Source organism: Paramormyrops kingsleyae, chromosome 2 (genome assembly GCF_048594095.1).
Source record: "Paramormyrops kingsleyae isolate MSU_618 chromosome 2, PKINGS_0.4, whole genome shotgun sequence".
Lineage (NCBI taxonomy): Eukaryota > Metazoa > Chordata > Actinopteri > Osteoglossiformes > Mormyridae > Paramormyrops > Paramormyrops kingsleyae.
In genome coordinates this window covers 42,237,858-42,262,531 of record NC_132798.1, presented here as the reverse complement: position 1 = coordinate 42,262,531, position 24,674 = coordinate 42,237,858, and the positions used below count along the sequence as shown (strand labels likewise).

At 43.3% G+C, this 24,674-nt stretch overlaps 3 protein-coding genes across 30 annotated transcripts in view; all 3 read left to right on the top strand.

The window, feature by feature from the left end:
* The window catches only part of LOC111850578 (rabphilin-3A-like), a 31,218-nt gene extending 23,568 nt beyond the window's left edge, over window positions 1-7,650 (top strand). For all 10 annotated transcript variants that reach the window (XM_072709175.1, XM_072709172.1, XM_072709169.1 and 7 more), the window contains 8 exons: window positions 516-590; window positions 895-1,004; window positions 1,855-1,981; window positions 2,890-2,946; window positions 3,246-3,400; window positions 3,859-3,940; window positions 4,158-4,254; window positions 4,338-7,650. In XM_072709175.1, coding sequence (XP_072565276.1) covers window positions 516-590; window positions 895-1,004; window positions 1,855-1,981; window positions 2,890-2,946; window positions 3,246-3,400; window positions 3,859-3,940; window positions 4,158-4,254; window positions 4,338-4,468 — 834 coding nt within the window. In that variant the 3' untranslated portion in view covers window positions 4,469-7,650. The remainder of the gene's footprint in view (window positions 1-515; window positions 591-894; window positions 1,005-1,854; window positions 1,982-2,889; window positions 2,947-3,245; window positions 3,401-3,858; window positions 3,941-4,157; window positions 4,255-4,337) is intronic.
* Window positions 7,651-7,957: 307 nt separating this feature from the next.
* On the top strand, window positions 7,958-17,754 carry LOC111850577 (group 3 secretory phospholipase A2-like). Of its 6 annotated transcripts, none has more exons than XR_002839835.2 (7): window positions 7,958-8,737; window positions 9,751-9,883; window positions 10,830-10,964; window positions 14,307-15,616; window positions 16,505-16,583; window positions 16,855-16,974; window positions 17,314-17,332. XR_002839835.2 is itself a non-coding variant. In XM_023824593.2 (7 exons), exons 1-7 carry the CDS (start codon window positions 8,197-8,199, stop codon window positions 17,504-17,506), a joined length of 2,562 nt encoding a protein of 853 aa, XP_023680361.1. In that variant the 5' UTR covers window positions 7,958-8,196; the 3' UTR covers window positions 17,507-17,754. The 6 variants fall into 6 exon arrangements, 3 of the variants coding, with proteins under 3 accessions (XP_023680361.1, XP_023680362.1, XP_023680363.1); XR_002839834.2 differs by having other exon boundaries at window positions 16,375-16,583; XM_023824593.2 differs by lacking the exon at window positions 16,505-16,583 and adding an exon at window positions 16,375-16,504 and having other exon boundaries at window positions 17,314-17,754.
* Window positions 17,755-19,362: 1,608 nt separating this feature from the next.
* LOC111850557 (probable E3 ubiquitin-protein ligase HECTD4) overlaps window positions 19,363-24,674 on the top strand; it is a 51,439-nt gene continuing 46,127 nt past the window's right edge. For 8 of the 14 annotated variants that reach the window (XM_072709164.1, XM_072709160.1, XM_072709163.1 and 5 more), the window contains exon 1: window positions 19,364-20,226. In XM_072709164.1, the coding sequence (XP_072565265.1) occupies window positions 20,080-20,226 (147 nt within the window). In that variant the 5' untranslated portion in view covers window positions 19,364-20,079. Of the gene's footprint in view, window positions 20,227-24,674 lie in introns of all 14 variants that reach the window. The other 6 variants (XM_072709162.1, XM_072709161.1, XM_072709154.1 and 3 more) reach the window with 1 other exon arrangement.

Below are 24,674 nucleotides of genomic sequence, written 5' to 3'. Positions count from 1 at the left end.
CAGAGGCACTGGTCACATGACTAGTGTCGGGATGGCCGAGTGGTCTAAAGGCTCGGGGAACCCTGCACAGTCCACATTTTTGCTTCATCTGGACTGGGTTGGGAGACACCGGTCTGAAGTGCCAGACTCAAGAGTCAATACTGCCTAGTGTGATGGCTGTTTTGGACTCTGGTTGGAGGTGTGGGTTCAAATCCCACATCTGACAAAAAAAGTCTAATTTTATCTTATATAAACAATCCCATACACCTTTGCTGGGGGGGGGGGGGGGTTAGTGCAGCTTGACTAGAGGCAGTTCCTGGGCAGAGCAGCTTTGTGTACCCAAGCAGGACAGGTATTTTGGGATCCCCTGAGACTTCTGGGGCTTTGGGTGTGATCTGTGTCCAGCTTGATGGTTAAACTACATGTTCTTCAGGCCCATGCTTGTCAGTAGGACTACAGTGTAAGAGTCTCCTAGGGGTAGTTTTGATTGATGCAATAAAAGGTATACTAATGATAAGCTGTTTTTTTTTACCCAGGGGCTGAAGCCAATGGACTCCAATGGGCTTGCAGACCCCTATGTCAAGCTGCACCTACTGCCTGGGGCCAGCAAGGTAACAACTGTTTACCTTTCTTAGAAGGGAGCTGTTCTCTGTGAGAGTTACTGCAGTGCATTGTGGGTAAAGGTTAGTTAGTTGGCCAAAGCCCAGTCCTCCAAGCAGCGGGCTCAAAAACTCATATTGTGCAATTGCACAATGATAAGAAATAGAGAGGTCTGGTGGGTGATGAAAATATACTTGTTTTGGGAGCTCAAGTACTGGAGAGCCAAGAGTTATGATCTTAGGAGACTTCCAGACTGTGTGGCATGTGGGATGAAACCCCAAGTGAAAACACAGCCTGTTTCCTTGGCATGCTCAGTCCACCAAGCTACGCACCAAGACCCTGCGAAACACTCGCAACCCGACCTGGAACGAGACACTGGTGTACCACGGCCTGACCGACGAGGACATGCAGCGTAAGACGCTTAGGTGAGCTGGCTGGGGGGGTTTCCTTCATTTGTACAGCCCAGGTAGCTGCCTGCAGGGGCTTTTCTCCAAAAGTACCATCTTTGATTGGATTGTAGGTCACAGGCTCCAACTTCTCAAAGAGGCTGCAGCTGTTATGTGGCACAATTGTTGAGTATAAAAAGATGTTTTAAGGCTAAAATATATGGAGTCTTCTGCTTTAAAGCCCCTGGGAGCTGGCATTTCTAGGCCGTTTTATCACAAATACTATAGATCTACCCTAGTTTGACTCTTCAGCATTTGTGTAACATTCCAGTTATGAGGCCAACAGGTTTGGTTTGTTTTTTAGGGCTTCAGCAGATAATATCCCGTCAAGAAAGATTCAAGATTCCTCTATTTGTCATGTACATAGTTATACAAGTACAACATGTAGTGAAATGTACACGGCTCTTACTCATTGTTACTTCCTGCGCCCACTCTGCTGCATCTGCCTCTCTGACGTACAGACAGCATGTTACAGTAGCCTCTTCACCTGAACATCGTGCCTTTCGATCACGGAGGAGTCATAGTGGAGTTTAAGAGACTGAGCATGGCGGATATTTCATACCAAACTTTGAGGTTATGTGGTTCCTACCAGTCAGGCAGAACTTGAATATGTTGGTTTACATGAGGAGGTAAACGTGATCAAAGCCAGAATTCACAGCATCATTTACTACAACGTTGAGTGTCTCTATATGCTAAATTCCAGAACATTCCAGGGAACCCTTGGGAAAGTCCACACTGACAATGTATTAGCAGTGTACTCTATACTCATGTATAACTACACCAAGCCATAATGTAAATGTAATATATATTAAATGTACAATTTTTTCAGGATTTCCGTCTGTGATGAGGACAAGTTTGGTCACAATGAATTCATTGGTGAGACTCGGGTGGCGTTGAAGAAGATGAAGATGAACCAGAAGAAGAACTTTAACGTGTGCCTGGAGAGAGTGGTGCCGGTAAGATAGCGCTGCACTTGCTCAGTCCAGGAGGGTCAAGTCAAGACCATTGGGCTTTATTGTCATACCATCGATATATAAGCATACAGTGGCAGGAAATAGCATTACCCCAGGACCACAGTGCGACTTACAACCGCAGTGATGTGGGGGGGGTTCAAGTTTTTATTATGTTATAATATAATTATGTTTATTATGCTGTAACCCCTTCAAGTTGCTGAAAATACACTGCGTATGTTTGCTGGAAGACCACCCATCATGTTTTTCCTCATCTTTTCTACTCTTTTAATCTTTGTTTTCAAGTGAAATTATAGAATGTAAACCTATACTGCACAGACCGAGATCTCAGAGGCTCGAGTCACATGACCAGCTAGGTGTGACTGATCAGTCACATGACCAGCTAGGTGTGACTGATCAGTCACATGACCAGCTAGGTGTGGCTGATCAGTCTCATGAAAGTGGATGGAGGGGCAGTAGGGCTTCAGAGTGGTTTTGGCAGGGAGACAGGACAGTTATATGTACTTTTGTTTTGTTTTTTTCTTTGTAGGCTATTTAGCAACATGTTTTCAGTGTTTTTGTTTGTTATTTTGGCTTGAGTTGCCATCCCCCCCCCCCCCCCACCCGTGCACTTCTACCACTATTGTGTTGTGTGCCCTTTTCCTTTATATTGTGGCCTGGCCAAAACCGGACCGTAACATAAATCTGATCACCATGTTATAATAGCTAAAACCAGCAAGGACAGTCTCTTCTCTGTGATTTCTGTGTCTGCTTGACTGTGAGCTATGCTCCATGTTTTTGCTATTACAATTGTCAAGCCTGGACCTCTCATTGTAACAAAGCTGAAAATGTATGCTATGATTTGATGGGCGAGCGTGGTGGCGGTCACATGACAGCAGCTGTGTCCTCCCCAGGTGAAGCGGACGGCAACCGGGGGAGGGGCGCGTGGCATTTCACTCTATGAGGATGAGGTGAGAGCTGTCCCCCCAACCTGCCCCTGTGGTGTTAGCATTGAAACGTTAGCACCGTGTAACTGCTAGCTTTTATTGGTCTATCAGTGTGTCTGCGCCCAGTGTCTCTGTTTGCGTGTGTCCCAGCATTTTTAAGTGTGTCATTGTACCAGAATGCTGTACCGCGTGCGTCGCAGCATGTGCCTGTTCAGTGCTTCTGGGTTTTCAGCACGTTGGCCTTGCCCCCGGCCCCCACTCCCATCCTGCTAGTTGACCTCAGCTCTGCCCGCCGGTGTTGAGCTCTGTTCTCTCCCTGGCAGACGGGGAAGGACATCGGCGATGTGGAGGAGCGCGGACGCATTCTCATCTCTCTCATGTACAACACCCAGCAGAATCGGCTCATCGTGGGGGTGGTGCGCTGCGTACACCTAGCCGCCATGGACGCCAACGGCTACTCAGACCCCTTCGTCAAAATGTAGGTTCCTGGGGGGGGGCTCCATTGTACCTTCCACATCTCTGCCCCAGGCTGCTGCAGCCTGTAGCAAGATGTTCTTACTCATCACTGTTAATGTAACATTTACAAATAGCTATTCGCTTAAAGTGGGTCTTTCCCACGTCACATAACATCTGTGCCACCCTGGGAGATGTGGTGAGCTCTCCGGACACGTGCACTGTCAGCAACCTGCCTCTTTTTACTATAGATGCAGGTTTTGTTGCGTGTCCTGATACCATTCATATGCTCAGCCCTACTGACGATGCTGCAGGCGTCTAGTTGCCAGTAGGTGGCACAGTAGAGCAACAAGAGACAGATGGACCTGGCAGTTTTTGTCGCGTGTTGTTCATCATCAGCATCATTATGCGATTTGTTACAAAAAAGTAGATTAAGCTGATATGGGAAAAATGCTTAAGTTCACATCTCCCACTACACTGCAGTTGCCTGAAACCAGACATGGGTAAAAAAGCAAAGAACAAAACCCAGATCAAGAAAAAAACCCTGAACCCCGAGTTCAATGAGGTGAGTTTCCCTTCTTGTGATCTTTGTGTTGGCTCCTGGACACACACACACACACACACACACATATATATATATATAGTACTGTACATCTTTATTTTACACAATGTATGTGTGATGTGTATATGTGATGCACTCATTTTCAGGAGTGTCCTCTGGTGGAGGATGTCTACTTTGGCATGCTATTATTTGCAAATAGAGCACGTTGGTTGCATTGCAGGAATTCAGCTATGACATCAAGCACAGCGAGCTGGCAAAGAAGACCCTCGACATCTCGGTGTGGGATTATGACATTGGGAAGTGTAACGACTACATTGGTAAGGCCGGTGGGTGGAGTCAGTATATCCGTTCGTGGTGTGTTGTCCGATCACATCCTGCCACTCTGCCCCACCTCTTTTAGGAGGATGCCAATTGGGCATCACAGCTAAAGGAGAGCGTCTGAAGCACTGGTATGAGTGCCTGAAGAACAAGGACAAGAAGATTGAGCGCTGGCACACACTGATGAATGAGAACCACGTGTCCAGTGACTGAGCCCTGCTGCATGTCCCCAGCACATCTTGGTTCCACATGTTTCCCAAATTATTTTTTATTGACGCTCAGTGCTGTGCCATCAACCAACATGGCTACCGCTTATATCCTTGTAACCCTTGGCTGTAGTCATGCTATCTGTCTGACCAAAACCTGCAAAGAAATATCACAGGCCACAGGTGTGCTTTTTGCCCCCAGGTACAAAAGAGATGTTTCTCCTTCTTGGAAGGAAAAGCTACTGAACCATGACATAATATATGTGAAAATCAAACAGTGCTAGCTACAGTATATATACGCACCATGCAAGCACTACCTGAAGTTAGCCACAAACAATAATTTTAACTCCTGAATTCAAAAGCTGGATTCTTTGTGGTTTCAAGCATCATTGTACATCACCCCAGTAAAATCAGCAAACTTGGTAAAAAGACTTGCAAGCTTGAATGAATACAGGATGGACTTTAAGGTCCACTGGATGTGACCCAGGGGTGGGTCACTGATTAGCACTTTTGCTTGACACATCCAGGGCTGAGGTGCTCGAGTTTCCTCCTGCAGTCCAAAGACATGCAGTTCAGCTAATTGGCATCTCTATATTACCTGCATTGTATTGCATGGTGTATGTGGACTGGCCGTCTATCCTGGGCGTAGCCTAGCTTCGTGTCCTGTGCTGCTGAGGATAGGCTCCCCTGTTACCTTCACAGGGATAAACAGTTAGAAGATAAATGAATGTGTAATTTCTAGCAACAGACAGAGTAGCGGCACAAATCCTTGTTTTAGGAGTTTTAGGCACACAAATCAACAGCTTGCTGTTATAGACGTGGGATTTCACCTTTCGGATTACATTCTGCTGCTGCAGTTCTCAAGAGGTCCTTTTTTAAAAATAATAAAAAAAAGATTCAATTATTCTTTTGTTGTTTTGGTACCACTTTACAATAAGGCTCCCTTTTGCTACTTGTAAATGGTAGTAACTCATTAATAAAAACAAAACTAACTTGTTTAAAATTGTCTATTAATTTACAAAGTGTTACAACCTAATTAATAAGATTATAAACCATTCATAAACTCTATATGGGTATCGTTATTGTAGAGTGGCACCGTTGTTTCTGTATGAGGAGAGAAAATAGTTAAATGTCTGCGAAGCAGTTTTGAAGATTCTATTTTTTTTCTTATTATTATTATTATTATTATTATATTACTACGGGAAATTATGTAACCGTGGAAGACTGCAGGAAAAAAACTGGCAAAATATGTATAAAAACATTCGTTCTCTAAAGGTGTCTTGATGCGAAAACCTCTGATCTTTCAGATGCCTTTCCGAAGATTCGTTTCCGTCGAGCTTTTCAAAAAAAACTGTGATATAACATGCACCTTAACACATTTCCGACGATTTGTGCGTGATGACAAAACGGAAAACCTTTGGTGATAATGCTTTTTTTGAGCCGCTGTAGGTAGTTCCTGATAGCTCTGCCTGTGTTGCATGCATAAGCTGTGGTTGGTGGCCGTGGTGTTTGTGCAAAGAGCTGCCTTGGACCTCTGACCAGATCCACGTAGACAGGGATCTGTTTACCCCACCCTCCAGCTCCAGCGCCTGTCGATCACAGAAGCTTCTGTGTGCAACACCAGACTCGCCGCGAAGGAAAGCACACGCTATAGTACAATGGAATGACCTCATACTTTTTCATCGAAATCTGCAAGTTTTTTGGATCTCTATGCATGACTGTACCGCTTTTCCCGATATAGAACATTTTTTCGGTTTATTACAGATTAAATTCCTCTCTTCATTTTAAATAGATGTGAACGTTTTTCTGTATTCTGCAGTTTTTCTTTTTCTTTTTATCTTTCCAGTGTCTTCCAAGCCGGTGTTCTGTCGAGTTGAGCTACTTTGTTGAGTTAGGCTATGTTGGAGCACGGCGTCTCCACCGGGTCCGTGGATGAGAAGAGATTCACAGCTGACACGGGGAGAAGTTGCAAATCACCGGTTTATTGTCTTGACTGATTATAATCAGGGAGCGGCCGTCTGACATACATTCAGCATGTACAGGAGGAGGCTCTGCCATATCCTAACTCTTTCCCTAACCCCCCAAAAACCCTTACCTTAACCCTAACCCCTAAAACCTAACCCTAATCAAAAGACAGTAGGACTGTACGTGTCCAGAAAGGCTCAATTGCACGTCTCGATAGGTAGCTGAACTTGTCAGAACACCGGAACATAACATTGTCACAACATTCCCGTGACGCTGAAGTTTTAACCGCGACTCCTCGGCGTCAGTGCTGCGCTGTAACGACCCTCCTTATGTCATCTCCCAGCTGAGTGCACTTTGGTCTTTTAGGGCAGTTTCCCAATCTCGGGAACCCACAGACAGTCCGCGTATTTGGTCCCTCCCAGATAAAAATGTGGACTGTCGGAGGGAGCAAAAACGTTGATCTTCTGCGGATCCCCGAGGACCGGGTTGAGAAACAGTGTTGTAGGATATGGAGCTGTTCAATCACACCAATATATTTCAGTCAGTTTTCAAACGATAAATTTTACCCTTAAAAGCATAACGTTTTGCCGAAATAAATGTTAAAATATAAAAGTGATAGTGTCCATTCAGATGCATGTATAAATGTGTGGTCGTAACATACATGCCTGAACACGTGAGTCTATTTGTATGGAATGTATATTGAAATCTGTTCCCTACGTAACACATTTTTATTGAAGTGGGTATAATCTGAACGTAACAGTTACTAAAACATTATGAGGATTACGTGTAATGTTTTGTATGTAAAATGTTTTAAAGTTGCTATTCTCAAGTAGAAAACGAAAAACGTAAAAAGGTGATTAAGTAATAAGTTAGGTAATAGGATTACTGTAGGTTTTAAGTATTGAGTTACGCAGTTAGCTGTTATATATTAATTTGTCGGTGTCTCATAGAAGATCTAGGGGTGCACTCAGTTTTAAGGACATCTCCACTCACCAATGTTTTACCTATTTATCCGTTCCCTGTTTCATTTAGAAAAGTTTTATTTTGCACATTTGTAGGCTATGTTCTGCCTATAATGGAATGAATTGTGACTGACTTATTTGTACATAGTGCATGTAGAAGGGAAGAAACTAGTATGTTTGCTATTGAATTTGCATGTAAAATTTTACATTGGATTTGGTTTATGTAGACCAATAAAAAGATTAAAAGAGCCTATTAAGACTGTGGGCGCGAATGATCTTTTCATTCACAATCGTCTACAAGTAAAATGACCCAATAAAAAGCGCCTACAGAAACCTGTGTTAGTCTGGAGTTGGAGCACCACATTAACCTGATTAACTTTTTCCTGTACAACCCATGCTGTGCACAGTCTTAAAACAATATACGTTACATAAAACAAATTATAAACAAAATAGATTAAAAATGCAAAAATATACCTTCCATATGCATATATAAGGAGAGCCCCATATGCTACGGACCCGCCCAAACCTTTACCTAACCTAAGGCAAGAACACTCCTCCCCATCGTCTATTTTCATACCACAAAAACGCATAGGCTACTTCTCGTGATTTAATGAAACTCTCATCGTATTCCGACATTTACTGTATAATGGCACCACTTTTAAAGTCTGCATTCAGACTGGATTGAAAACGTTTAGAGACGCAGTAACACCTGCAAATGAGGAACTTCTCGTGTGGCTGTGCAGCTGTAAACGGCTGTTTTCTTCCCAGTAAAATGTGCCTCAATAGTTTGTAATTTATTGTACCCTTAATGTTGTTTAGTCTGGAAATGACAAATTCGGCACAGCTCTATGTAGTCTCGCTGCTAGTAGTTCTTGTATTTTTACAGAAATACGATGCAGCCACTTCCTCGAAAATGGACCGAGATACCATTAACTTCTGCTTCTGGAAGAGCTCCGCCGCACATGGCGCTCGATACAGCTTCCTCCGAGAATCGGCGGGGGTGCATGCCGTCAGGTCGCTGCAGTTGTATCAAAGCACCTGGACTGAGGAGCAGCGACTTGTGGAGTGTGTTTTAAGTGACCATCCCTCTGTCACTGGGAGCTACATGTCTCTTTGCCGCGGAGATCTCGCAGATGAATTCAGTGATGAAACGGACGATCGCTTTAACATCAGCCAGCTCCTGATACCTGGGGGACCCTGCGTTACACTGCCCGCCGATGACCCGCTGGACGTACAGGTCACACCTTCCCCTACGGCTCCGACGCTCCGGCGCCACAAGCGATCTTGGATTTTCCCCGGAACACTTTGGTGTGGCACAGGGAGCAAGGCGATGGACTATGGCGATTTAGGTAAGTAAATAAACTGCCTAAACAACTAATAGTGAAGGACGAGTGAAAACCAAAGAAGAGTTATGGCCAAATATGGCGATAGAATATGGCGTTGGCGTACTGTAGGGGGGGCCTGCGGATCTCGACTTATTTTTTTTGGTAACTAATAAATAGATCAATGTCTACTCAAATATTACATATTTAATATATATTACACTTTTGGTTAAAATAATACAATCTATAATAAAATGTCTTAAATTCGGCCGATCGATCTGCCGGAGCGATACCCCCTTGCCGTCGATCGGTAGATTTTACCGTCAGCACTCCCCCCCCGATCAGTATGTGTTATTGCTGGCACCGCGCGCTTTTATTAGCATATTATTCGTGTTCTATCGTTTTTAATTCTCTATCGTTTCTCTTTCGGCCCCAAAATATCGCTCAAATTGCCCACTTAGGGGGCCCCCTAACCACGTTAGTCTAGGGCCCAGAGAAGATCGTCCGCCCCTGACATAAAAAATTTAAATATGAAACTACATTTATATTATTTTTTAATATTTTAATTTGTAGGCTATATAGATAGACTGTAGGCTGAATATAACTTCTCTTAGCGGTTAATGCTAACACACCGGACCCTACCTGCAAATCACGAATATATTTAGTCTTATTTTGAAGTTTGACATCTTAAAATAAGAAATCAAGTTAAAAGTTTCGTAACCATGTTGACTTGATTCGCTAATTTTGTTTTAATCAACGGTCGCTCATCATTCAGGTTTTTAAAAATCGCTTTGATTGGCTGTAGAAAACCGGAAAATGACCTTTGTGTTTACCCTTGATAATATCTTCTGCCAAAAGGTAGCTCCTTCATGACATCCATCCATCTTGTATAACCACTCATCTAGTGGCTTTGTGATTTTAAGTTTGAGCCTATCTTAGGAAGCATCAGTGCTGAGCTTGAACTGCTTGCGGACATCTTGAGCTCCTTGGAAAATCTGTGCTGAGATGTTCCTAAATACTTCCTCACTGGTCCATTACAGGCGTGTTTAACCAGACGGACCAATGCTGCCGTGAGCATGACCACTGTGAACACACCATTGCCCCCTTCAGGGTTAACTTCGGCGTCTTCAATCACCACTTTTTCACCGTGTCGCACTGCAACTGCGATCGCAGGTGAGTTAGATCAGCACGAGCAGAGTCATCCCTTGGGCTGTGCCGTCGCATTCCTAACCTTTCTGGAATGATCTATTTGGCCATAACTCTTCTGTGTGTCATTTGACGCTTTCACATGTGATAAATACGGGCGATTATCATCCATCACTCAGCCTAAACGTAGAGGTCATTGTTAAATAATTTTGACCTAGAATCTTCCATCACAGTGACTGGGAATGTGCTCCAGCTTCTATTGCATGTTATTTTTCAAAGCAGAGGTTTAAATTTGATTGTAATGATCCAAGGTAATTGTTAACTGCCATGTTTGAGATTATTTCAATGCCCTGGTTGTAACGGACTGATATCATCAGTGCATTGTTATCTGTACACCCCCTTTGATAACATCTACACTGCTTATCATCACCCATCTCCACTGGTCTTCTCATTAAACTCTATTATAGATGTTTTCCTTCTTTAGAGGAAACTGTAATGTCATATAAAGTGTATCTATAGTAGTACATAGTATGAGAAACCCAGCTTTAAGTCTAACAATAGGTATATTTATCACTGGCCTAACTCTCTTCTGATTGGTTAAATGCAATAATTCCACCTGTTATGAGTGTCAACACCTAATCTCTACCATCACCAATGTATATAGCACCCGAGTTCTGTGGCCAAACAGGGAATCATGTGATCTGTCAGCTAAGTTGTTCCACAAGACAACCTTCCATAACAAAGCAGATTACAGAGCATACTGTTAAAGATTATTGTCATTATTGTCATTAACAGATACTTTGGTGTCAAAAAACTTACATGACTCATATTTTACAGTTTATACAATTATACATATGTATGTATTTTTATTGCATTGCTTTGGTCAGAGGTAGAAAAGGAAGTCTCAAGTCTTCTCATATGTCAGGCTGCCCAGTGCCCACACCCATGGTGCGCCTGTGCCTTCTTCTGGCAGGTTCCGGCAGTGCCTGCTGGAGGTGAATGACACCGTCTCACACATGGTGGGTTTCAGCTTCTTCAGCATGCTCAAGGTCCCCTGCTTCAGACTGACCAGGAAGCCATACTGCACCCAGCTCAGCTGGTGGGGAGTGTGAGTGCCAGTTCTAGGGCTGAGCTTGGTGTGTGTGTGGGAGGGGGGTCACATGTGGGACTGCTTCTAGCATGTTGTTGCACTCGCAGACACTTACTACTGAACAGATAACAACAGAGGAGTTTAGCTAGTATCATGTGCTGGATCTCAGTACAAATCTGTCTTCCTTTTACTTTTCAAATTGCATATACCTAACAGGACCCCTGCCCCAAAACTGGCTTGTATGTATAGGTGATTTTTTTTTTACCAGAGGGACTGTTGATAAGTGTCTTTCTGAAGAGCACTACAGAATGGCATCTTGGGGCTTTGGGCCAAAGCCATTTTCTTTACCACTAGACCACCATAAATGGGTGGCTTAGAAGGGGCTTGAAATATTTTTAGGGCCTGACAAATGCTTTTTATAAATGTGAGTATCTTATATTGGCATTGGGCTGCATGGCGCAGGTAGGAAAAAGGTGACAATCCACTTAAAAACTCCAAGACAAAGGGATTTATTGGGGAGGCGGAACACACTGGGTGAACTACAAAGCAAAAGGAGCATGTGAGGTCAAAAGCAAAACGGGGGAAACAAGAACAAACTAAAAAAAATATTTTTTAAAAATTTAAGAACGAGGAGAAAAGAGCAACACAACACACAGAAACTTCAACACAACAACTGGTGTGGAACATGACAATTAACCAATCAACCGAGACGCGGAACAACAAGCAACAGGTGGAGCGAGTTACAATAATGAACATAGAACTAGGAATTTCTAACAAACACAAATAATACAAACAAGGACAGAAGTGAAAAGGAAAACAGCAGGGCAGCCTATAACCAGGGAAACAGAAAACAAGAAATGATGGAGAACAAAACTAATAAATATAAATAAACTGACTTGAAGGGGTGGTGCAGTGATTAGCACTGTTGCCTCACACCTCTGGGACAAGGGTTCAAGTTTCCACCCGGGTTACATGTGTGTGGACTTTGCATGTTCTCCCTATGTCATTGTGGGGTTTCCTCCAGGTACTCTGGTTTCCCCCCACAGTCCAAAGACATGTTGAGGCTAATTGGAATTACTAAATTGTGTTCTGGGTTGTTGCCTGCTTTGTGCCCATAGCTTCTGGGATAGGCTCCAGACTCCCTGCGGCCCAGAAGGATAAATGGCTGACTTGAGGCTGACTTGAGACCAACCTTAAATCCATAACTAAAGGGTTAACAAGCCACACACTCAGACCTCTGAGGTATGCAACAGTTTGGGAAACAGGCAAAACACAATATGGTTTAGAAAGGCAAGAGACGGGGAGGAGGACAAGATGCCATCAACACCTGCTGGCCAAATGGGGAGGAGACACAAAGGGCAGGGTGGGGCAGGTGTTGACCTTGGCAATTGGTTTATATCCAAATGCTTTCATGATTTCCAGCTGTGACCTTTAGATAGAAGTGTTTGGTTTTTCCGGACAAGTCGCATGAGAAGTAGGGAAAAGACCATGTGGATTGTAGTGCTTGCACAGACCTGCTTGACATGAGGCTAAGCTGATTGAGCTCATTGATCTTGGCCGAGATGACCTCTTCACCTTTGCCTTTCTCATAATATAAATGGCATGTTTTAAACTAGGGCCTCCTTTAACTGTGAGCAAGGGACTCAGGCATAGCAAGAAACTGAAATTATTTGAGGCATGTTCCCTTCCTGTAGGAAAAATACTGAACAAAATGAATGAAAGGGGTTTTAAAACATAATTTACTCATTATTCACAAACTGATCATTCAGTGCAGCTGGAAATGTTCTGGCCATGGACTGGATTTAGAATTTCAGGGTGGTCTTGGGAGGTGTTTGTGGTTATACCCCACAGAAAGGCAGTAAAACAGAGCTGCACATGGTAAATTTATCGCTGTTAAAATGGGATGAATTGGCGTAGTGAAAAAAAAATGAAATAATTGTATGTTTCTTTCAATATGCCATCCATCTTGCAACCAGTTATCCTAGTCAGCATGGTGGGAGGGCAGCTGCAGGTGCGCTAGGTGGAGGCACCCCCTGGACTGGATGCCAGTCCACCACAGGGCACCCATGAACATTGTTGGACCATTTTGAGATTCCAATATAGTAACTATATGAGATAACTGTTGTCATTAGTTATACAATAGGTAGTTCCGACTAAGAAATCTGATTGGACAAGAAGCGTTCTATGAGGTCGGTTATCAGCTGTATCACTCCGCTTTACAGGTGTTTCTAAAAATGTTATCTATGCCCCTTTTCCACAAACACGGAGCCGGTGCGGGCTGGATCTTGCTCAGTGCCTTTTGAGAACTTGCCCGCGTTTCCAAATATGAACGTAGGTGGAAGTGAGAATAAAGTAAAGGTTTGTATGTATTCATTTTTTTTTTTTTATTTTGACCTGTTTCGGATTTGAAGTTTTTATAAGCTGCCGAACCGAAGAAAAAATATTCAGAGTATGACTCGTTGCGCTGTTTCTACTGCCTGTCTCCACTTTTGTCTCCGTAAAGGCTCCCCCATCTGTGTGTAAGTGAGTTTATTCTTGCTCGATGTTTTACCGCTGTCTTTTTAAGGATCTGGAAATTAAAGATCTTGTTAATAATTGAACTTTGCTGTCCCCCTCGTGATCTCACTCTTTTCGCCACTCCAGTGCCACAATATTTTATTTAGTAGACCTGAGGCATGGTTTTAATGTAGTTATTCCGTTAATTTACTGGCTAGTCCTTTCACCGCTTCCACCGGCGATATTAAACTATATCGGTTATAGACTGAATTTTCCAACTGTGCGGAAGGTTTGGCCGCGTTATTCCGTCCCACTTTCGCTGAGGTTACGCGAACCCTTTTTGCGGAGGCCCGTAAATGTTTAAATAAATAAACAGAATTAGCGGTGTCTTATCACTGTTATAAGTGCTACTCGATAAACTGTTGTATAAAACCAATAACATACTCGAAAGTCGTACGGTTGTGATATATTGAAGTACAATCGCACGACTTCGAGTGTTATTGCGAATCACTACGAATCACAGCTGTGATATTACAACTGCACTCCTCGTATGTTATTGCTTAATGAATTATGGACAGGGGATCAGTATGTAACTAACATTTTCTGGTTAATTTATGCATTAAGTAAGAGTGTACTACTACATTAATTGTGTCCCTGACACAGTGTTACTGAATTTTCTTCTCTTGATTAAAGGTTTTTTACTTTCAGCATGTCAGTGTTTCATTATACAAATTATTTTGGTATTCATAATGTTTCTATTAAATCTAAAGTTAATATGACAGAAACAGTAACTTTTTAGCACTATTTCCTCTGGAATCTGTAGGCTGACGCCTCTAGTTTTTGATGCTTCTCTTGACTCGGCAGATGTAAGCAGACCCAGGTGGCCCCATTTGCGGTCTTCAGAAGTCCTGCCTTGTACAATAGCATGCACCTGCCCCGCAGGCATGAGAGGGTGGGTGTTCCTCTCGTTACTGCAGCTCCGGCTGGATTCCAGAACACCACCTGCTCCCCAGCCACAGTCATCCAGAGCACTTCACACGCCTCGACTGAAGCCTGCCAGTCACTAGGCCTCAGGCTGAAATCATCAAAAAACATCTCACCTCCCAAAATTATGGTCGCCCCACTGACAAGACCAAGGAAAAAATCCTCTAAAACTAAAAATACCCCACCTACCTGGGCTATACACATTCAAACAGTGGGCCCTAGGCCAAAACCATCAAAAAACACATCAACTACAATCAGCCCATTGATAAACTTCAGGACAAACACAGAGGACAGCAAATATGCCCTACCTACCAGAGCCTCAGCTGGCGAATCAGAAGGTCTCAGGTTGAAACTACTAAACCAACCAACCACAAAACCTAGGAAAACATCAGGTACCAAGAAAAACCCCTATAAGAGTATCTCACCCACCAAAACCAGCCAAATTCTCAGATCAAAACAAAAAAAAACACCTAGCAGTAATAAAGCCAGCCCATTGGCAAGTTCCAAGGACAAGCCTTCCAAAAAAATGTCAGTGGCTCCAAATACAACCAGCCAACTAAGAAGTTCCAGGACAAATATCCCCAAGAACTTTCTACCTACCAAAAATTCAACCAGCCAATCAGCAATTTCCAAGACGAAACATCCCAAGAACATCCCACCTATCAAAATTGCAACCGCCCGATCAACGCGCTTCAGGATAAAACATCCCAAGAACATCCCACCAACCACAACCATAACTAGCCAATCAACATGCTCCAGGGCAAAGCAACCCAAGAACATCCCACCAACCACAACCGTAACCAACCAATCAACACGCTCCAGAGCAAAGCATCCCAAGAACATCCCACCAACCACAACTGCAACCAGCCAATCAACACACCCCAAGACAAAGCACTCAAAGCGACCAGTAGACCACGGCCGACAGGACCCACCTCGAGGAGACAACTTTAGGGGCCCTAGGAGAAAGGGGAAGGACTCTGGCAGAAGAAAGCGAAAGAACACTTGCATGAAGCTCTTAGTCTCACCCCCGACACAGGGGCCTACCCTGAAGAGCACACCTGTGATGGATCTCACATTCCTCCCCAGCATCCACAACCACTTGGGTTCCGCAGATGCTATGACTGTCACACAACCCTGGACCCCAAGTAATGGCTCCTCTGAAAGACACAGTGCAGAAATCAGACACAAAGGTATCAGCCAAAACTGAAGTGAAATTCAACAGAATAAGTCATTATTTTGATATTTGAATTGAAATATTTCTAGTAGGTTCAAACAGAAAGTGTATGAATAAGCCTTATGGTTATTGGCTGCATTTATTAAACAAAAGAATACAAAACTCTGCTTTTCAATTTTTTGAAAAGCATATGGACCAGTTTTAATGGTGCATATCAGCTGCACATTCTTTTCATTTTGATCTAATTTGTTAGTATGGCATATGGGAAGACCCTAATGCAGGCTTTCAGAGTGAATTTAAAAGAGGCTTTGTATGCAGTAAACCCTGAATTATGTCATACATGCACATGCTTATCAGGTTATTTACTTTTGAAGTGGGAGGTGGAGGTGATTGCTAGTGGAAAGGACATGCACGGGCTTGGAGTTACAGCTTGCTTGGCAGAGGTTTACCCTCCAGCTTCACCGAATCTGCAGATGCAAGAATTACCTGTGGCTAATTGTAGCCCATAATATACACTGCCTGAAATGACGGTTGAAGATTACAGAAATATTCCAGTAATGTGAAGTCATTCTGAGTCTTGTTTTGTAATGTGTCATTACCTAAGGCCTATTAAAGGAACAAGATACAGAGATGAGCAAATTTCACACAGCATTGGTGTTTATAGTGCATTTGTGTAAATTTCATTTGCTTCGGTTTTGTTGTTCCAGATTTTAACTTAACTACTTATGTCTCATATATGCCCAGTAAGGAAATTGCTTATGCTCTGTGTTGCAGACAGACTGCAGCTTTGTGAATACTACAGGTCCCTAGAAGAGTGCAGATACAAGATCCTCCCCCAGGAAAGGCAATACAGGCTGTTTAATGCAGAGGCTAAAGTGCTGTACCACTGTAACTGCGTTCACAGGTGAGACTGCTGTGGAAGCAGACAGAGGGACCAATGTTACTGGAGAGGAAGCTTCACAGCTGAACACACATCGATGAAGGTTTTATTTACATTTATTTATTTAGCAGATGTTTTCACCAAAGTAGGGTCAGCCATTTCCTGGAGTAATTGGGCTTAAGGACCTTGCTCAAGAGCTCGATGGTGAAATCACTGTGCCAACCATGGGATTTGAACCTGCATCCTTCTCTGTAAGGGCAGTGGGTCTTAACCAGCAGAGCCACACACCACCCCCATATTAGCATCCCCTCACCCACAGATGCCCCTGCCACTTTTGGGAATGGCTAAAGGGACATTCCCCCCTCTCCTCACAGGCTGCACCGGGAACTCAGACGGGTGAGATACCCCATGGACACACACATATTGCTGCTTCTGGGGTCGCTGTCTCCATCGTGCTTTGTCTTCAAAGACTGCCCTGAGCACAGTGTGTACCGGTGAGGTCTTACAGAAATACTGAATATTTCACCAACATATTGGAACTTTCAGCTTAAATTTATGTAAGCATACATCAGTTGCTTTGATCACCACCAATAATGGTTTAAATGTTTGAGCAAATTTCTCACCTTTTTCTCAAGAGCTGGTGGTATAATGTAGATATTGTATGGAATATTTGCTATCACAATAAACTGGGCTCGAAAGAGGTGTACGCCAGGGGAAGAGAGATGTATCACTCCAGACCCACAAGGAGCCCCATCAGCAGGACACAGTTGGTCTTTGGGTGCCCGTGCCTCTGCTATGAAATGTTTTGTGATTATCTATCTCTTCTCCCCCAGCTGCCCAGCTTCCCTCTCCCAGGTGGAGAAGCTCAAGCTGACACTGGACACGAAGAAGCACAAACAGGGTGAGAAAAGCCTTGAAGAAGCAGCCCCCACAGTCAAGAAAGACAAGATAAGGAAATCTCTGAGGAGGAGTGTCTCCATCAGGCTACACAACAAATGTCTTCGAATTACAGACTTTAATGAATAATGCCTTTGGAAGTATTTGAGTATAGTAGTATATCTAGCAAAATTTAAAAATTAAGCATGTTTTTAAATGTAAATAAGTTTAATATTTAAAAAATATATATATTTGTGAACGTAGGATATAGCTGGTATGCCTATTACTGTTGTATTTTTTAAAACCTAGTATTGTCTATAATTATAATTCATTGTGTGTTATTTATTTCTACAACATGACATCTAAAATAAACATCCTTGTGAGGTAACCTTTCTAAACTTGTTTGTGATGGTTATGTAATCATGACAGGTACACTATTTCCATACCAATGAAAATGTGAAAGAATGCTCCTGGAATATAATTTATTCACATTCAATTCCCATGAAAGGGGAGATGAAAGATTTAGGGATCATTCAGGAGTTCATTATACAGTAAACATGCAAACAGTCCTTATATCTTAAAATAGTTGTCTGTGCTGTATTTTTACTGTCAGTCACTGAGTGCTCCCAGTGAAGATTGGAACAAGGACACGAAGGTAAATTAAAATTTTTATGCTGGCAGTAGCAATGAATCCAGCGCTGTTAAGCTTTCCTGCTAATACTGCTCAGCTGGTTCAATTTAACAAAACCAATTAAAGAGACAATGTCACTATTTTATGCGGAGAGTAAAGTGAGGAGGGGAAAAACAAAGGTGCTCTGATTGTCTTATCCTACAGCACAGTGCTGTGGTGGTCTGTGAAAATTGATTCTGCAAGGCTGTGAGCCAGTCTTGAGTCTGAATTTTCCTTATAAGGCCGATAACACGTCATACTTAGTTACAAAGATGTTGAGTAATTCAGTCACATAATTCCAAACAATATTGGATGAGGAAACACGGAAAAACTAACAGAATATGATTTTGACTTAATTTTGCCAAAATTAGGCATCTTTCTGAGAAGAAGTAAATCCTATTAGATGCCACAGAGAGTGATTCCACAAAGCTGCCAATTTGAGTGGGGCAGTGGAGAAAGCCCATATGGGTGGTCAAATACATACAGAACCATTCAAAGTGTGTTTCGATAATGGGCTAAATGGATAAATGGAACTGTTCTGGCATTTGGTTCTTTTACAAACCGGTTAAACACTGAGAATGACATTTTAGATGTGACGACCACATAACGTGAGTATTATTCTGTTTTTTGTAGGAAACCTAGAGAATGCTAATTTAGCTATAATCTAAGTACAGTGTATCTGTGTTTTGTATATTATTTAAGGTTGCTTTGCTGAGCGTCTATGTTCTATTGTTATATTCTGCATATAGTTAAATGTTGTGGCTCATAATTATACTTTATACTATGTATATGTACAAAAAAAAATCTTGTACTTGCGGTCTAAAAACGTTCTTTCATGGTCACTTCTGTTTCATAAAACAGAAAATCTAGTACACAAAGCTGGTTTATACATTTAGAGTTTATTATGGTGCGTGCAAGATAATTTAAGGTAGGGGATCTGCTGGAATAAGTACGATATTTAGCACAACTTAATCAAGATGTTTACCACAAATGTGAGCACAAATACGGTTAGGCGAACAACGCAGGGGTTAGAAAAATGTGCAATTGGCGTCCCCTGGTGGAATTAGCGATACATAATTTATACACGAGATTAACCGCCAGATGACGCTTTTGTCATATATTTGACCTCGAAATTTTTTATTTTTTTAGAAAGTTTAGAAAAAGATGTCACTGGTCCCTTTTTATGACTTCACTTAGCGAGGTATGAAAGCTAGCTGCTCCGATGGCCATCCACCGCAGACTGGCAAATATATCTCTTTATCACCCATGGTACTGTAGGTAAGGGGGTCTGGCTTTTATAATGTCTAACCTCAGATTTATATGAAAACATATTAGCTATGGCACACTTGTAAATATGCAAATCAAGTAATTCAAGCAATATGTTACATTTGAAATATATATTTTTCTTGTAAAGTAAAATAAAGAATTGCAATGTAAATACGTACAGTATATAGGTAGATGGAACTGCCATTAAAGCCTGCCTCGGTTTTTACTGATGGGGTACTAACAGCTCAGCGCTCCTTCTCATTTGTTGTCATGTTTATCGTGGTGCGCGGTGCATTCTGGGAGCGCTCGGCCTAGGAAACATGGCGTCTCACTGACAGCTTGCGGGGCTTCCATTATCTGGTTGGCCACCGATAACCCGAGGAGCAGGACCACCGACAGTGCGCTTTTTACGGTTTTCTCCATTCCCTCTCCTTTATCCTTGTCGCTTCGCCGGCCCGCTCGGGATCCCAAACTGAGCCGTGCGAGAAGCAGCGTTCGCGGCCGCAGTCACGCCCACCGCGTTAGTGAGAAAGCGGCGGAGAAGCAGCCCGCTCCAGCGTTAGCATTAGCATCCCGGCTAAGCCGCGGTGTCCGGAGCCGTCGACCTGGGTGGCGTCGGCTGACGCCCTGTCCCGTTTTTTGCCTTCCTCTTCTGTTACTGACAGCACCATGTATGTCGCGTAGAACCCTCCCCCTACCGTCTAGGAGCACCTAAAATATTTAAAATTATATTAAATTTTTTTTTTAATGTTCGACCCGTCTGGGCTTTGCTTCGGAGGAGAGAGACATGGGCTCCGGCGCCGCCGACTCGTCCCAGTGGCTGTCGGTGAAGGAGGAGACGATCTTTCTGCACGATGGGCTCATTCGGGTCACAGACCTGGCCGAACTGCCCAGTGAGATCGGGGTTTCGGAACAAGGGGACGCCGAACAGGAGGTGAGTTTAAAGAAATAAAGGTTTTTTAATTAAAAAAAAACGCTGCTTCTTTTTTTCGCCGTTTTGGACCGGTTCGGTCAGACCTGCCGGAGTGTACGTGGTTCGGGGCCGCCGGTCCGTTGTTTAACGTTACACCCGCTGGCTGTAGTGCCTCTGGCTAACTAGCTGGTTACCACCTTAACTAACCACCTGCGAAGGAGACATTAAGCAGGTTTATTATTGTGAGTAAATATAACGGACGCGCTGGCTTGTCCGTTTTATTTTGTTATCCTGGTGACAGTTGGATGGCAACGTACATAATCTCGTGCTTTTGGATGTCGGTCCCGTTACAGTGGCCCCAGGCGTTTTGTGGGAATTTCTGGACTAGTTTGCAATCACGCTCATTTTTTTTCTCCCCATGCTAGTTAAGACCCAGTTTCCCTAATTCCCCAGCCAGGGTTGCATCACTGCCCGCAGGTTTAACAGGGTTTAAATCCCCCTTGTTTACGTCGTCTCTTTAGGCGGACCTGGCGGCTCTCGTGATCTTGCTGTTGTAGGTTTGACTGAAGATCGTGTGTCAGCTTTGATAAAGAGTATCATCATCCAGGGGTTTCTGTGGCCATCGGCCCCCACCCACACGCTCACCTGGCCTGTAGGAAGTGCTGTTTGAATTTGGGAAAGCAGTTGTAGGCTTCAGTACGATGTTCAAGGGATTAACTACATCCTAACATGGAATAGACTTAAGGTACAATCAAGAGAGAGGCGTAACATCTGTAATATATGTTGCCTTTCTCCATTAATCAGCTGTTTAATAACTGCTGAATTATGTACTGCATTTAGAGGAATATGTGAAATCTCAGCTGTATTTTCATGATTATTATTAAGTTATGGCATGACAAGTGATGTAAGTTTTGCAACATTTATGTAATTGTTTAGTACTCCAAGGTAATTTGGGGCTTTCATAAATATCCAATATTGAGTTTTTTTGTGTTTGTTAGATTAGTAAATGACTGGTATTGTTGTCAGTGAATACTGTCTTTCAAGGAATTTTTTGTGGGTCTTCAGCAGTTATTGAATTACTGTGCATTCCAGGCTGACGTGCATGCTAACTGGCAGGCATAACTTCCATTCAATATGCATTTTGTATTCCAACACAAAGATCATTACTGGAAATTGAGACCTCTGGTGATGGAAGTTCAGGTTATGCATATGCAATAGGTTAAATGGAAAGAAATTAATAAAATCAAATAAACTAGAATAGAGAGTTCAAGCTGCCCTAGTTAATGTTTTCTAAAATCCTACTTGAAGAAAGAATTTCTGTGAGTGGGTGAGTGGTGGCTTTGACAAATGGCAGTAAAATTTTGGCCTTGAGGTTATGTTTTTTTGAACATGCCTTAAGGTGAAGTATGTTTGCTCTTTAGCACAAAATATGTGAGTAGTGCTTTAAAGCACAAAAAGGAGAGATGATTGTCTCATGTTGTCCTCTTGATGTTCATTGCAACGTTACTTAAATTTGTTACGCTGTCTCCATGTTTTTGTCACCCTTAACTTTGACTTATTCAGATTTTCCATGTCCAGGTGTGTGTGTGTGTTCTTGTTTACTCTGTTTGAATTGGGTGTCTGTGAAAGGTTGTAGGCAAAGTGCTTAATTGCCCTGCAACCAGAATGAATGTTTTTGACAGCTATGCAACTGTCAGAAGTAGCAGGGAACGCAGATACTGTTCTCCTGGGATGGCAACACTGATTTAAAACATTTTTTCTTTTGTTTTTTACTTTCATTTGTCTAGCACTAGACAACATTTTTGTAACATCATATGTCAAAATAGTTTTGTACAGCTCTGAAGAGAGCTGATTTTGCCTGGTAACGCACCAAGCACGGTGCTCATGGCGGCCCGGGTCGTGCTGTCCGCAGTGATTCGTAACCCGAGCCATCACTCTCATCTGTGGGGTTCGTCCGTAACACAATCAGAGGTCTGTGCTACGGTCCCGGCCAGGAGAAGGAGTGCAGCGGAGGCTGACTCCGCCGTCACGTTTAGCAGCCCTGAATTCGAGTTTTTAATTCTCTCTTCGCTGTTAACCTTAATGATGAAGACTTGGTCTCCAAGTCTGGCAAATAACTTCATCTCTGTAAAAAGGTACAACTGTATCTCATTTTGGTTCTGGAGATGGCTTAGAATAGGGCAGGGGTGTCCAATCTTATCCGCAAAGGGCCGGTTTTGGGATAACCTGTAAGTCAGCTGTTCAAACCCAGGTGTGAGGACTCTTCAGCCAATCAGTCCTCTAATTAGTAATCTAATTAGGAAGTTGCAGCGAAAACCGGCATACACTCAGAATACTCAGAGGGCCATTGCGGATAAGATTGGACACCCCTGGAATAGGGGTTCCCAAATCTTTTGATGTCTGGAACCTATTTACATCATATGGACCAGTAAAATGGAGGCGATTGAGGGTGGGGGTTATAAAAAATTGAAAACACAGTTTATTTTTGGAAATTACCCAACCCCCAGTATTCTGTGGTCCAGTTGAATGCTGGTTGCTGACCAGGGATTGGGAGGCCCTAGCTAGGAGATCGCACCCCCCTGTGCCAGCCAGGATGCCTTCATTCTTCTGTGGTTCTTTAGTTTGGTCACAGATTACAATGTTTCCTTAACCGTTTAGACACACATTTTTTGCAATATCCTTAATCCACTAAAAGACCGCAGCTAAGTCATTGCTAACTCTTCCACCGAAATCAAATCAAAATTTTATTTTTTCTCATTTGTACAGCTCTTGTTGGGATTTGGATAGAGAGTCCCAAGTCCGCCTTCTGTTTCCAACTGCCCTGTGCACGTTTCCCATACTCCTGATTCTACTCATACTTGTAATTTGCGTTTTTCCAAAACTGAATTCTCAGTTGAAAATTCTGCATGTTCTGTGAGTTTGTGCTAAGAATAAAAACGGTCACATCAGCTCGGCGGTGCTGGAGGTTGATTCACAGGACTGTCATTTTGTTATCTATGTCTTCTGATGGTGGAGCTTCTGTCAAATAGCTAAAAAGAAGAAGCTGGGGTGATGTGACAGCCTTCCTCCTATGGTGGATGGCGTTTTTCTTCTCCTCCCTGGTCGTAGCATGGCAGTATTGGTGCTGAACAGAGGCCTGGTGCTCAGAACCATGTAGGAGCTGCACAGCTCCTGTGCTCAAAACGGCCGGCAGCAGTCTTCAGTTTCCAGCCTGCAGTGCACTAGCGGCCCGTGTGTAACCTGAGACCCATGGCGCATCCCTGGCTCTTTTGACCCCCCCCACCCCTTCTTCCATTAGCTTTCTCAATTTGCATTTCATCGTCATGCCTCACAGTGGCTTTGGCTGAGTGCAGTGGTCCCCGTTCCCAGTGGTAGAACAGATGTCCCAGAGGCTTGACCTCTCGTGCCCCATCCCCCCCACACTTAACGTGAATGACTTTCAGCTCTCCGTGGCAGTCATGTGATTTCTGAAGATCTTGCATATATGATGGTTAGGTGTGTGTGTGCATGTCTGTGTGCGAGAGTGAGAGAAGCAGGGAGAAGGTAAACAAGCACAAGAGGAATATCCCCATTGGACGTCCAGCAAACAGCCTCTATTGTATTCTGAAGCATTTCTGTTGCACTTTGCCCCCCTCCCCCCTCATAGTACTGTATGGCCCAGTTAAATCTGCTGAGCCACATGTAGCTAATGTGCCCCCTCCTCTCTCCTGCCTGGTTTACCATCAGCATGCACAGGTCCCGCCTGTGCCGCCTTAATGTGGAGATGTGTAGTCCCGCCCTCTGATGACGGGCTGCTATGGCAGCATTAGCATCTGACCCAAAACAGAATCAATATAAAATGCACCTGCTAAATGCTGTAATGCCCCCCCCCCACCCAAAAGACCAATAAGCCTGGGGCACTTGAAAATCAATATCTGTAAAATGTTGTTGAAGTGCAGATGTTGCATAGCCATTAACTGAATTGCTTGAGGCCACCATGATTATACATTATCAGTCTTGCTGAATGATCGTTATAATATGCTTTTTTTGAGCAAATTTGAATGACGTGCATTGGCGATTTAAGGTATTGTAATTTGGCATTTTTGTGGATTCATTTACGCATATTTGAAGTCAAATTCCTTGAGCGGTGGATTAAATTAGTGGTTTCAGGGAGATGCGTGGCCCGGCACCCTTAACGGTCCAGCCCCCCAAATGTTTTGGCTAAGGTCCAGCTGCCTTTGGTGACACGGCATGAACAGCTAGCTTTGAGGATTTAGTGCGGTCATGATATATCGGGTACTGGGATTTGAACCCACACCTTTGAAAACCGGAAGACTAGCTCGCTGAACCAAAACATGCTTGTTATATGGGCTCATCCCCTGGAGTTTTCCTTAGTTGGGGAACAGCTCTGGGGGAATCCTGTTTAGTCAAAATTTGTCCCCCTGCCCCTTGCCCTCATGACGCGAGTCAGACATCAGGCCATAGAGTGA

What these genes read in the sequence shown, in the direction of transcription:
- LOC111850577 (XM_023824593.2), top strand. Translation starts at nt 8,197, where the DNA reads ATGTTGTTTAGTCTGGAAATGACAAATTCGGCACAGCTCTATGTAGTC. An exon ending in TGCAGAAATCAGACACAAAG is followed by an intron (nt 15,617 to 16,374) that starts GTATCAGCCAAA and finishes TCTGTGTTGCAG; the next exon opens with ACAGACTGCAGCTTTGTGAA. An exon ending in CACTGTAACTGCGTTCACAG is followed by an intron (nt 16,505 to 16,854) that starts GTGAGACTGCTG and finishes CTCTCCTCACAG; the next exon opens with GCTGCACCGGGAACTCAGAC.